The 14,092-nt window shown below is 51.6% G+C and overlaps 1 protein-coding gene across 14 annotated transcripts in view; it reads left to right on the forward strand.

Annotated features, from left to right (window-relative positions):
* Positions 1-14,092, forward strand: part of NIPBL (NIPBL cohesin loading factor) — a 1,942,504-nt gene that overhangs the window by 975,691 nt on the left and 952,721 nt on the right. For all 14 annotated transcript variants that reach the window (XM_078674965.1, XM_078674957.1, XM_078674966.1 and 11 more), the window contains one exon: positions 7,751-7,851. In XM_078674965.1, coding sequence (XP_078531091.1) covers positions 7,751-7,851 — 101 coding nt within the window. The remainder of the gene's footprint in view (positions 1-7,750; positions 7,852-14,092) is intronic.

The raw sequence follows: 14,092 nt of genomic DNA on the forward strand, positions 1-14,092 counted from the left end.
CGTTTTTTAAATAAAAGACAGCACACAATTGGCCAAAGGCGGGCGTATTGCTACGCCCACGGCCTATTGATGTATTACGCCACCAGTTGCCATGTGGTTTCAGTTATTGTGCCCAGGCACAGGCAAGATAATTGAAATGGCTCGCTGTGGTGCGCGTTCACGCACCACTCGTTACTCCCTCCATGCACAAGCTGTGCCAAGCTTCACCTGTGCCCTCTGTGCGTTCCCTGTGCTCGCCAGCCTTCCCGCCTGCGCCTTGTGCACCTCATGTGTATCCTCTGTGCTCCCCATGCACCCTCTGTTCTTTCTGTTCACCTGGTAATTATTTATTTATTTTTATTTAGAAAGTTTTATATAGCGCAAGCAAGATCCTTGCAGATAACAGAGCGCTTCACATAGACGAGGGGTAGGAGGGAGGGTGGGTACATGAGGGAGCAAAGCGAGTATAATAAATGGGAGGTAGTAAGAACAATCGGGTAAGGTCGATAATACAGGTAAACACGTGTCAATGGATCAAACAAGAGTACAGATCGATGCAGTCTTAAAAATCAAAAGTAGTAGTTCAAGTGAATTTAGCCATGAGGATAGCTTTAACTTCTTTCTTAAAAAGGAAAGTGGAGGAGATGAGCCTGGTTTCAGGAGGGAGTGAGTTCCATATCCTAGGCGCCATTCCTGAGAAGGAGCGTTTGTAAATTCTTTCCTTGCGGAATCTTCGAGGCTTCAGCAGAAGGTTTTCTGTGCTTCTGGTGGTTCTGGAGCCGCCGGACATTGTCAGCTTCTGAGTGAGGTAGCCAGGTGAGCTCAGGTGAATAGCCTTGTGCGTTAAGCAAGCAATTTTCAGATGTATTCTGGCTTCAAAGGGCAACCAGTTCAGGGCCTTAAAGTCAGGGGAGATATGTGAGTGTTTTTTTGATCCAGTGATGAGTCTCGCTGCCGCGTTTAGTGAGGCTCTTAGGGGTGCTGTTGTAGTTAGGGGGAGACCGCAGAGGGCGATGCTGCCGTAGTCTATGCGAGGGATTATTAGTGCTTGTACTGCAGTTTGGAAGTCTTTGGCTGGGAGGAAGGGTTTAAGTTTCCTCAAGGTATTTGTGTGAAAGTTCGCTCCCTTGTTTGCCTTGCTGATATGCTGCTGCATGTTGAGATTGGCGTCCAGTGTTATGCCTAAAGATTTAGCTGAATCCACGATGGTTGGTTGGACGTTGAGTGCAGTTAGGTGTTAAGGCCAGGTTTGAGTGGTAGAGATTTTCGCGGGAGGTGAAATCAGAAGGAACTCAGTTTTCATAGCGCTGAGTTTGAGGTGGTTATCGGCCAGCCAGGATTGGGTGCTTCTGATCGTTGTGTTCAGACGCATGATGTCTTTGGGGGATTGCAGTCTGAGATATAGTTGAGTGTCATCGGCGTACATGTGAAAGTGTACATTGGATGCTTGTAGCAAGGTGGTGAGAGGTTCCATTACTAGGTTGAACAAAGTAGGGGATAGGCAGGATCCTTGAGGGACACCTAGCGAAACAGGTACTGGGGAGGACATCAAGTTGTTGCTCTTGAATTTCTGAGACCTGTTGTGTAGAAAGGAGGTGAACCACTGAAGGACAGTCCCAGAAAGACCCATTCTTGTTTTTAAGAGTTCGAGTAAGTTCTCATGTTTCACAGTGTCGAATACTGAAGAGAGATCAAGAAGGATGAGGAGGCAGGTATCATTGTGATCCAGAATTTGGAGGGCGTCGTCGATTATGTGAGTCATAGCCGTTTCGGTACTGTGCCCTGCTCGGAAGCCTGATTGATGAGGGTTGAGGAGAGCGTACTGTTCTATGTGTTTTGTCAATTGTAACTGGACGCATTTTTCCAACAGTTTGGCGAGAGTGGGAATGTTGGTAATCGGACGGTAGTTGTTTAGATCAGTGGGGTCTGCTGTTGGTTTCTTTAGTAAAGGAGTAACTTGACCAACTTTGAGGGAGTCAGGGATGGTTCCTTGTTGCAGTGAGCTATTGATAATTTTAGTCCAGAGTGGGAGGAGCAGAGGGGTAAAGCCTTTTACAGCGTTAGCAGGAAGAGGGTCATTGAGGTGATTGGATGGTTTCAGGGTGCTGAGTAGACTGTCTATTTCTTCTTCAGAGTACGTGACAAAAGATGACCAAGTTGCATTGTTTTTTGGTTCATTGGGTGTTATGCAGTGGTGTTTGGAGTAGAGGCTTGCGTCAATGAGGAGATCGCTCCTGATGTTGTCGGTTTTTTGTTTTAAAGAAATCAGAGAAATCTTCACAGGAAGGTGCATTGCCTATAGTGTCGACTGCTTGGGGTTTTTCCTTGGATTGAGATCGAATTAGTTTGAACAGTTTTCTCGGACGGTTTTTTGCTTGGTCGAGTTGGAGTCTGAAGAACTCTTGACTTCGAGCATTTTATTTTCCTGAAGTATGCGTTTCTCTTTTTCTTAAGAATTTTTAGGTGTAGTGCAGAGGGAACTGATCTCCAGGTGCGCTCTGCCATTCGCATGGCACGTCTGTCTTCATTAAGACTCCCGTCATACCAATGGTTGGAGATCTTGGTGGAGTCTCTTTTCAGTTGCATCGGTTCAGCCTCATTGATTATTGAGGTCATAGCGTTGAGATAGTGATCAGTTAAGCATTGAACGTCAGTAACGCCGGTAGGGGGAAGTAGGAGATTGCAGCTGTTAGGGGGTAGAGAGTTTGGATTGAGTTTGTTCAAGTCTCTTTTCCAAACTTTGGGCTTAAAGGATCGGACTGGGATACGTTTAACTTTTTCATTGATGAAGAATGTGACAGTATGGTGATCTGACCAGTCACAGGGTTGGATTGAATCAAGTTGAATAGTGCCTTCTTTGGCGATGATGAGGTCGAGGATAGAGCCTTTGTCATGGGTCGGGCTGTTGCAAATTTGGGTGAGGTCAGAGGCATTAAGGTAATTTTTGAGGCCATTGACCACTGCGTCACTACCATAATTCCAGTGAAGATTGTAATCGCCCAGGTAAATTTGTGTGTTTTGCCTTCCTGAGTTGATTGAGATTGTGTCCATGAGTTGTTGGGAGAAGGTGAGGTTGTCCCCAGGTGGGTGGTAGATAATGTGTAGTGAACAGATAGGTTTGTTTTCACTGAAGAGCTCAAGGCATATGTATCCACAGGAGGTAAGAGAAGGGGCGGAGACTTTATTAATTGAGAGGTCGCTCTTGTAAATGCATGCGATCCCACCGCCTGTCTTCCTGGGTCTATCAAGTCTAATGATGCAGTAGTTGGTGGGGACTAGGATATCCATGATAGGAGTAGAAGATTCAGTTAGCCATGTTTCAGTTAAAATGGCTAGGTCAAGGTTCAGAGAGATGATGAGGTCAGCGACCTCCGAGGAGTGTCTTTGGGCCGATCTACAGTTGAGAAGTGTGCATTTGAGTCTGGGGGTGTAGAGGTAGGAGGGGGGATCTAGGGCGAGGGGGACTTTTGTGAGGTTATTGGGGACGGAGCCTCTGTTGTTATGCGTGGGGAGTCTGAGAGGGTTGGGGAGAATTGTAGGAATGGACAGGTGTGTGGTAGCTAAGGTGTTAAGGCGAGCCGGGACATATGTGCTGAGTAGGGTGTGTATGTCTAGGTCTGAAAAGGGTCTTGATGGTGCGTCGAGGGCGGTTTGGAGGTATTGCGAGAGGGGATAGAGGTCCACTGTGGGGGGTGAGTAGGGTGTGAGGGGACTAGGTTTTTGGGTTGGGAAGAGGAGGGGGGTGTCTGGGGTGTGTGAGGAGAAACTCTTTGAGGGCGTGTCTTCTTCCTGGGGGGTGTCTGGGGTGTGTGAGGAGAAACTCTTTGAGGGCGTGGAGTTCTTCTCTCACTTGGAGGAGGGTGGTCATTATCGTGTCCAACGTTGGGTTGGGTAAGGGGTTGGGGGTGAGGGTGGGGGTTGAAGGAGAGCAAGTGTCTAGATTACTATAGAAGGGAGGGGGGAGAGGGGTGGGGGTGTCAGTGGAGTGGTTGTTGTAATTGGAGTTGGGAGTGTTAGTGAGTGTGTTGCTGTACGGGTAGGTAGGGAGGTTGGGGGGGGGAATGACAGGCATAGTGATGGTGTTGTTGGTATTAGTGGACAGGGAATCAATGATAGGGGAGGTGAGGAGATTGCGGGACGTGTGGAGCCTGGGCGTTGCAGGGGTGTCGGTGTGGTGGAAGGGAGTGAGAGTGGGGGGGGGGGGGGTTGGGGGCGGGGAGATGGCCTGGAGTGGCGGGAATACAAAGAGAGGGGGTGCCAGTGTGGTAGAAGGGAGTGAGAGTGGGGGGGGAGATGTTGAGGGAGGGAAGAGGGCCTGGAGTGGCGGGAGTGCAAAGAGAGGGGGGGGGAGAGGTTGAGGGAGCAGTGAGGGCTAGGAGTGACGGGAGTGCAGAAAGTGGGGGGGGTGATGGGTTGGGAGAGGCTCATGCGGTGCTGGGTGCTGTCAGGTGAGGTTGGTTGATCTGAGAAGCTAGTCGAGGGAGTGGGGTTCTGGTTAAGTGGGGTGGAGGGGGTGCGGGTGTTGGTGGCGGAGAGGAGATCCGCGTCTGGGATAGAGGAGTGTGAAGTGTAAGTAACCGGGGGGGGGGGGTGGTAGGGAGTACTGGAGGGAGGGAGGGGGTGCGTTTTAGTGGTAGGAGGTGCTGTGAGGTTGAGGATGCTGGGATTTGGGGCCGGGTGGTAAGGGTTCTGGGCGTTGGAGATGTATTCTTTGAAAGTGGGGAACAGGTTGTCAAATAGGTCGAGGTTTCTTTCTGTGGATTGGATTAAGATTGTACAGTTATTGTAGATGGTGATGGATGCTCTAGCTGGGTAGACTTGAGATGGCATGGTGGAAAGTGTTATGCCATGGGCAGTTTTCCTGGTGTTCGATATGGTGAGTAGGGTGAGGAATGCTTTTCTCCATTGTGCTCTGCGTGTGGTGTGAAGAATAATATCAGTGCTCTTGGCTCCATTGATGAGGGAGTAGTAGGTGCCTAAAAAGGGGGTTTCAGGGTGGGACTTTAGGAAGTTTTGTTTAAAACGTTTTGCGTTTTTTTTTTAGAGCTCTGGAGGGTAATTAATTTTATATGTGTGATTGCCTGTGCGTTCCATGTTGGACAGGGGGAAGAGATAGGCGAGGAGGGCTGTGAGGGTAGATGTAAGAAAAGAGCAATGGTGTGTGCAGGGGAGGTGTGGGGTAAAAGGTTAAGAAGAGTGTATGGAAGGGTAGAGGATTTGACTAGTCTAAGATGGCCGCTACGTAAGGCATGGTGGAGAGATGAGGATTGACTAGTCTAAGATGGCCGCCAGGATAGAGTGGTAACGTAGATAAAGTAGTCCTATGTTAGTTATTATGTCCTGAGATCAGGGATGCAGACCATTTACATAGGCAGTCCTGTTTCTATCTAACTGGGAGGGTAGGTAGAGGTGAGTCCTATGTCTATTTTAGAGGGCCAGGGGAAGGCAGCGCTTTTAAATCAGCTCTGTGAGGGTCTGGCAATTTGTTGTTGCAGGTTTATGGCCCCAGCCATTTTGGGCAGAGGGTCAAAATGAAAACAGCTTAAAAGCGGTGCAAAAATGAAAATAATAAACTGAGCAGGATGCATGATACCTTGCCATAGTCTTGGGGTCGTTTTTGTACAGGATGCATAATGTGTTGGCTTCAAAACCCCCTTTTTGGGTTTCGCCTGCCGAAAGGCTGCGCTCTGCGCAGCTTTTCAGCGCAGGTGAAATCCTTTGTTGACAATAAGGACTTCTGGAACGTCCCCCGGCTCTCATTGGCTAGCTCCATAAATGGAGGCTAGCCATTGAGTGCCGGATCTGTCCATCAAGGCCGGACCAGATTCGGGGGCGTTCCTGAGATTTTTTCCCTGGGCGGAGTTACGTTTTTTCCCGTTCCCTCCCCTTTCACTGAAAGTGATTTCAGATGCGCTGTCCATTACCGCCCCCTCCGTGTGCCTTTCCGCCCCCCTCGCTGTCCTGTGCACGTTTCCCGCCGTCCGTGTCCTCTCCCGCCCCCTCCCGCCGTCCGTGTCCTCTCCCGCCCCCCTCCCGCCGTTCATGTCCTCTCCCGCCCCCCTCCCGCCGTTCGTGTCCTCCCCCGCCCTCCTCCCGCCCCCTGTGTCCTCGTAGGTGCTTGGTAAAGCTCTTTCCTCGTGGCTTAAGGGACCGGAAGAAATTGGCTGCAGTGTACTAAACTTAATCAGAAGAGGAGTACGACAGTTTGCCTCTCCCCGACTTCCAGCTCATCTTCTCGTGTTTCGTTGCACGTAAACGGGAGACCTTCCCTCGCCACTGCCCACCGACACTCCCTCCGCTGCTAAAGTTCTCGACCAGGACGTATTTTGTGTGATTTACGGGCGGGGGGCGTGGTTAAGTTTCCTTATGTCAAGGGGGTGTGTTCCTCTATTTCAATTCACTTTTGTACGAGTCGGCGGCAGTTTGTAAACCCTACTCCTCACCAGTCCCCTGACCCTCGCTTCCTACTCCGGGACAGCCATGTCGGACCAGGCTCCCTTCGACACCAATGTCATCACCCTGACCCGGTTTGTGATGGAGGAGGGCAGGAAAGCCAAGGGGACAGGAGAGCTGACCCAACTGCTCAACTCCATCTGCACGGCCGTGAAAGCCATCTCCTCAGCTGTCCGGAAGGCTGGGCTTGCCAACCTGTGAGTGCAGGTAAAATGTCATAATTTTTTCAGCTTTTTCAATCTTTGTCTTTTGGCAGTTGCTTTTAAGTCTATTGTCAGAACAGCTTTTTTGCTGCTGCCAAAGGATTGATCTAAGTCTTTAGAAAAACAAGTGCGATATTTTCCGTAATCTGTCTGGTGGACATGAGTGCTTGTATGTTTGTTTCAGCCTCTTTCTTGCCTTCTTGAAAGATAGATTTTTTGTTCAATATTTCCATGTCCCAACAGAGGCAAAATTAAAGTAACAGATGCTTGAGACCACATCTCTTGTGGTGGTGATCAGGATTTCTTTGGGTGTGATTTGGCACTAGTGGCTTCCCAAAGATCCAGATTCACTCTGGCACTTTGTGATGTGGTTCTCTTACAGAATCTACAGGAGCTTTGATGTCCATAAGAAAAAAGTAACTATCAAATTAGCAACATCTAATTCTTTCTCTTTATCGATCGGTATTCTCTCAGAATTCCTAAACTTTCCCATTGTCTCCATGTAGTCTGGAATCCTAGGATTGGATTGGGTGTCTAGTAAGACCCTCCTTAATCTGACCATCAAAAAAATAACCTTTTTGCTGTGCTTGATTGAGTAGAACACCTTCCGGATTTATTAAAATAAGAGAGTGAATTTTTGTCTCAGTAAGTTGATGATTACCATTATGCCTTTCCTTCCTTTTAACAAATATGTGCTAAGGTTGTGTATTAACTTACATGTATTTTATTATGGCTGCTTTGGTTAATTGGGTTATCTTAGTTGCCTCCTGATTTAAATATTTTCCAAATTTTAAAGGTTTTTTTGGTGAACTGGGATTACAAGTAACATGTCTTATCCTAAATTAGAATTTATCCATACTCTTAATTTATTAGAACATAAACTGACACTATTGCTGTGAAGTTCCTATCACTTTATCATAAAGTGTATACTTCATGCCTTTCTCCGACCTTTGTGCTAAATAGATTTAATAGCACATTTAACTATTTGAAAATGTAATTATCACCCAGTTATGTTTGTTTCTGAAAAGGTCTTTCTGAATGATTACTGATGCCAACCATCATTGAGTCTCAATTTCCCCCTGTCTTCTTAATTCATGTCTTTTTGTTCCCCACAGGTGTTCTCTAGGTATGAAAAGCACAGACAGTTGATACTTGAAGAAATCTTCACTTCACTGGCAAGACTACCCACAAGTAAAAGAGGTTTGCGGAATTTCAGGTAGCTGGTCAACAATAAATTACTAATACATACTGTTTTTAATGCAGAAGTGTAATTTTGCACTGGATCAAGATAAGACATGAGGTCCTTTCCTGGGGTCTTTTGGTACTGCGCGGTTACAAGGCCTTACCACATATGGATAAGGCAGTTTGACATAGGTAGTTTAGGGCAACAATTTTGCACGCCAAATTGAAAAGTTAAGGGACAGTCTGAGAGTAGCAAATGTAAGCAAATAGCTTGCTCCAAGAAGTAGAGGGAGTTTAAAACTCAGAATTAGTATGACACAATACATAAAATCTAATAACTTCAGTGCTTTACTTTTCATACCCAAAAGTGACTGGGTAATTGGTCAAGTGAAATAATACACACAACCTTATGATAACTTTTCAAAAAGCAGAACCTTTGTCTCCCTACATCCAGTACAAACATTTTATAGCTCCTTAGTGCTAGCTGCTAAAATTAATGTTAACATAGATTCCTGTGGCCAACTTTGACATAAAGGAATCCTCCAGGTCTGTTCAGTAATGTTTGGAGGGCTCAGGTTTTCTATAGAAAAATGTACTTTGTATTGCAATACTGATACCCAGAATTTTGGCAACAAGACATTTTCTAGACTTGTGTGCTGTGCAGCTTTCTGCCATGTAATGGTTGGGTCTGCTATAGACTTCTAGCTGCACCTTTGAAATCCCCCAGGCGTCAGACTGGATCTGGAAGATTTTTCGTGAGTAGTTCCCCTCTGTGCCGGCGGGCTCTACATGGAGCACTCCGACCCGGAAATAACGTCTAATAAGCCTATAATGGCACAATCTTGGGGCGCTGATGTTATTATTTTCTTTCCACCCCAGCCAGTGCTGATCCAAGAGACGATCTACCCCTCTGTCAGTTTTTGACAGCATTTTTGTGACATTTTGTCAACTCTTTTTGAGGTTTTTTCCTCCTGGTTTGTCGAGGATGTCATTGAGCAAAACAGGTTTGAAACCTAGTGGGTCCTGTCACCGCGCCACGTTGGTGACCGACCCAGAGCTCGTTTGTGGTATCTGGAGCATGACCACAACTCAGTCGTGCTCCGATTGCTAGGCCATGGCCAAAGGCTTTGAGGGAACTGTCCCTGAAACTGCTAGCAGCTCGGCATGCGACTGTACGAATGTCAGTCCCGGTGGAAAGGAAGTTCCCGGGTCCATTCCCGGATTCCGAAGTCCTCTTCGTCCTACTCTAGATCGTCGGGGCACTCCGGTAAGAGGCACAAAAAAACAAGAAGTTGACGCACGCTGTGACTTCTCCTTGTCCTTCGGGCCAATATGACGAAGTAACATCGGTGCTCAAAGCCTGCTTCCTCAGCCAGCTCCCTGCTACCTCAGCTTTCTGGGAGCCAAAGCAACCCCCACACAAATTAAGGGGTTTTATGAAGCCATGCACCACATTTTTGAGCTGCCTGCGTCTTTAGGCCTGCAGGATTGAAGGGGGTCCCATTGGGTTCTGCTCCGGCAGTTCTGTCTCTAATGAACCTCCATGGATCTGTACTGGTTCTGGTGGAGCCATCTCGACCTTCACCGACACCAATGCTTCCGGTGCCAGTCCCATTGTTATCCCTGAATCTGAAAGACACGTTAGTGATAGATTCCTTACCTTAGAATATCCCCAGGTGTCAGACTAGATCTTTGCGTAGCAGTACCCTTGCGCGTCGGTAGGCGTAGTCTGCGGCTCCGCGTCCGTCGTCGGCGTCGTGATGACATCGTCAGAGTACTTAGACGCCGCCTCCACGAGCTGACGTCAGTTCTTTTTTTTTTTTCTGCGCCAGCAGCGCAGATCCGGAAAAAGTGGTACCTTAGTCTTTTTTGACTAAACTTTTTTGATCTCTTTTGATCATTCTTTTTCGAGTCTTCGACTCCGAACGGTGCCGGTAGGGATGCCAGGTTTTAAGCACTGTGAGGATTGCGACCGACTGATGTCGGTCACCAACCCTCACCGTCAGTGTCTTCACTGTCTCGGCGTCGACCACGACGACAAGACCTGTTCCGACTGCCGGGCCCTGACTTCGAAAGCTAGGCGGGAGCAGTCCCGCAAGCGACCTGAACTCCGGCAGTCGGCCCCGCGCCGAGAGAGGTCCCGGTCCGGACAGAGGTCGAGGGACCGGTCGCGGGAGCGGAGCCACCATAGCTCCGGGAGTCGACATCACTTCTCTGGGTCGAAGTCGTCAGGTAAGCACAAGAAGTCGGAGAGACGTCATCGCTCTTCCGACTCCCCCCGACGCTTGCACAACGCGGCCGGGGGTTCAGGTGACACCGCCCACGCGGCTCCGTCGCAGGCGTTGCGTCCGGCCCCATACCCTCCGGTCCCTGGGACGCAAGCGATGCCGGAGGAGATCGAGCGGTTCCTCATGGCCATGAGGTCCCTCACTCCCCGGCGGGCTTGCGGCGCCTTCGGGCCCAGCGGACACGTCTGGGGGCCCTAGCGGGTCGGGGGCTCCGGCCCCGAAACCGTCCAGTGCTTCGGCGGCGCCGGCGCCTTCGGGCCCGGCGCCGCAGGGCCCCACTGGATCCGGTTCCGGATCCGGGTCGCCGGTGGACCGAACGACCTCCCCGGGGCCGGTCCCTCAGGTGTCACCCCCGGCGCCGTCTTCGGGCGGCACCGTCCCCGAGGCCTCCCTCGACCCGGCTCCGGTTGCCGCTGGGCGCCGCTTCAGACCTTTCATGAGCCGGCCCCATCGTTTGACACCCCTGGGTACCAGGAGATGGGTGATGAGGGGGATTGGGAGGGGTCTGAGGACCCTCTGACACGGGAGTGTCAGTCCCAGGAGGACTGGATAGGTGAACTTGGGGATGCCAGTGGTCTAGACACATCACCAGACACCTGGCTTTGTCTCCCCTCCTACCGTGGCTACAGAGGAGGGGGCTGCCTATAGTGTGGTGCTGATGCGGACGGCCAAGGCCTTGGGCCTTGAACTCCCTGTCGCGGCCTTAAGGACTAACCTCCTCACTGAGGTCGTTAAACCGCAGTCAAGCTTGGCTGAGCCTCTGCTGCTGCCGTTTAATGAGGCCTTGACCGACGTTCTTTTGGGCACTTGGTAAAGGCCCGCTACAGGCTCGCCTGTAGATAGGAACGTGGCCAGGCCCCGGGCGACCCTTGTTTCCTGTCCACCCACCCCACCCCTGAGAGCCTGGTGATCCAACCCTCCAATTCCCAGACCGCTTTCCCATCGGCTCCGCCTGACAGGAATCCAAGAGGTATGAGCAATCCGGCAAAAAGGTATTCTCCTCCCTGAGTTTGGGACTGCGCTCTTTTAACACCGCATGCCTCTTGGGCCGCTACACCCACTCCCTGTGAGATACGGTCGCAGACGTGCTGCCAGAATGCCCGTTGGCGGTTCGGGCTAAACTCGGCCAAGCCCTTGTGGAAGGCCGAGATGCGGCACATTAATCTATTCGGTGTGGACTGGATACCACCGACTCACTGGGCAGGGCGATGGCAACGACGGTGGCGATTCGTCGCCATGCCTGGTTGAGATCCGCCAACTTCTCGGCTGATGTCCAGAATACACTCATGGACATGCCGTTTGATGGCCGTCGCCTTTTTGGCGACAAGGCAGACCATGCGCTTGAGCGCTTTAAGGACTCCAGGGCTACGGCCAAGTCCTTGGGCCTCCCGGCCCCGCGCCAGCAATCGGCTGCCTTTCACTCCTTTCGTGGCCACGGAAGGGGTGTACCCACACGTGCTGCCAGCCACGCGCCGCAGGGTAATACCCAACGCGGTGGCGGCCGTGGAAACCGCTGTGGCGGCGGTCGAGGACAACCGCGAGGTCAGTCCATACCTTCCCCCGCGGCATCCGCCTCAAAAGCCCTCCTAGACCGTGCTTTCAGGCCCATGTGTCGCCAGTGGGGGGCAGGGTTCGCCATCACCTCCCCCACTGGCACACTGTCACTTCGGACAGGTGGGTGCTGCAAATCTTCCGAAGGGGCTACTCCCTCCCCTTCGAGAGGACGCCTCCAGCCATACCACCGCAATACCACCGCGTATCGGGGATCATTTGCGGCTTCTGCAGGAGGAAGTTACGGCCCTCTTGGCCAAGGGGGCCATCGGGCGCGTTCCTGTGCCAGAAGTAGGGTGTGGATGTTACTCCCACTACTTTCTGGTACCCAAGAAGGGCAAAGGGGGCCTCCGCCCTATCTTGGACCTACGGAACGTTAACGGCTTCCTCCGGAAGAAGTTCAAAATGCTGACACTGGCTCAGGTCCTAGCTGACCTGGACCCAGAACACTGGATGGTAGCGTTGGACTTGCAGGACGCTTATTTCCACATCCCCGTCCTGCCGGCCCACCGGCGCTACCTGCGGTTCACGGTTGGCCACGAGCACTTTCAGTTTACCGTGCGCCCCTTCGGCCTTACCAGCGCCCCACGGGTGTTCACAAAGGTGATGGCGGTGGTCGCAGCTCATCTGCGCAGGTTAGGGGTTTCAGTCTTCCCCTACCTCGACGACTGGTTGTTGAAGGCGGGCTCGCCCCAGACAGTCGTCAACCTCCTCCAGATGACGGCGGACCTCCTGCACCAGCTGGGGTTCTCCATCAATGTGCCGAAGTCACACCTGTGCCCCTCTCAGAAGCTCCTCTTCATCGGAGCAGTTCTCGACTCGGCGCAGTTTCGGGTTTATCCTCACGAGCAGCGGGTTCGGGATATTCAGGCTCTGATTCCACTCTTTCAGCCTTTATCCCGGGTCTCGGTCAGGTTGACGCTGCGGTTTTTGGGGCTGATGGCCTCCTGCATCCTTCTGGTGCATCACGCCCGGTGACGGATGCAGGCACTGCAGTGGGACCTGAAGTTTCAGTGGGCCCAGCATCAGGGCAGCCTTTCCGACCATGTCCTGATCTCAGAGTGCACTGCGAGACAGCTGCAGTGGTGGCTCACGGACCGCGATTGGGGTCAGCGGCAGATCCCTCTTCCGTCCCCAACTGGAACACGTAGTTGTGACGGACGCGTCCCTCCAGGGCTTGGGAGGGCACATGGGAGAGGCAGAGATCAGAGGCCTCTGGTCTCCGGCGGAGTCCCGGCTCCATATCAACCTTTTGGAGCTGCGGGCGATTCGTCTAGCACTGAAGGCATTTCTCCCCTCTGTCCGGGGGAGTGTAGTGCAGGTGTTCACGGACAACACCACCGCCATGTGGTACTGCAACAAACAGGGCGGGGTGGGGTCGTGGACCCTTTGCCAGGAGGCTCTGCGCCTCTTTCAGTGGCTGGAACATCAGGGCGTGACCCTGGTGGTTCAACACCTGGCAGGTTCTCTGAACGCCAGGGCGGACGAACTCAGCCGTCGGTGCATGATGGATCACGAATGGCGTCTGAACTCGGACGTGGCGCAAGGCCTCTTTCAGCAGTGGGGAGAGCCTTGGTTAGATCTATTCGCCACCGAAGAGAACGAGCAATGTCATCAGTTCTGCGCGTTGGAATTTCCAAGGCGGCACTCGCTCGGCGACGCTTTTCGTCGCGAGTGGAGTTGCGGTCAGTTGTACGCCTTTCCGCCTATACCACTTCTGCCCAGAGTGCTGAAGAAGATCAAGCGCGACCGGGCACAAGTCATCCTTGTGGCTCCGGACTGGGCACGAAGGTACTGGTATCCAGAGCTACTCAGTATGTCAGTCGATCCCCCGGTTTGTCTGCCTCTTCAGGAGGACCTTCTGTCGCAGCAGCAGGGGACGGTCCTCCACCCGAACCTGTCCAGTCTCCACCTCCATGCTTGGAGATTCAGCAGCGACAGTTGAGGCCATTTGACTGGCCTCCTGAAGTCTGTAATGTCATTCGGGCAGCCAGGCGTCCCTCCACAAAATCGGTATACGCTTGCAGGTGGAATACATTTGTGGCATGGTGCACAGCAAAGGCTGCCCCTCTTTCTGAGGTTCTTCTCTTCCTTCTTTCTCTTGCCCAGCAGAGCTCTGCTCTGGGCACTATCAAGGGCTACCTTTCTGCCCTTTCAGCCTTTCTAAGGCTGCCTGATCAACCTTCTTTGTTCAAGTCTCTATTGTTAATCGCTTTCTGAAGGGCATCACACACACGTTCCCTCCTGTTCCGTTTTGATGCCTCAGTGGGACTTGAACCTTGTTCTTACATTTCTGATGTGCGCTCCCTTTGAGCCACTTCACAACTGTCCTCTCTGCCTTCTTACTCTGAATACTGCTTTCCTGGTTGCCATCACCTCTGCCAGAAGAGTGAGTGAGCTCCAGGCTCTTTCATCTAAACCCCCTCTTCTTGCTGT

Source organism: Lissotriton helveticus, chromosome 2_1 (assembly GCF_964261635.1).
Source record: "Lissotriton helveticus chromosome 2_1, aLisHel1.1, whole genome shotgun sequence".
NCBI classification, from domain to species: domain Eukaryota; kingdom Metazoa; phylum Chordata; class Amphibia; order Caudata; family Salamandridae; genus Lissotriton; species Lissotriton helveticus.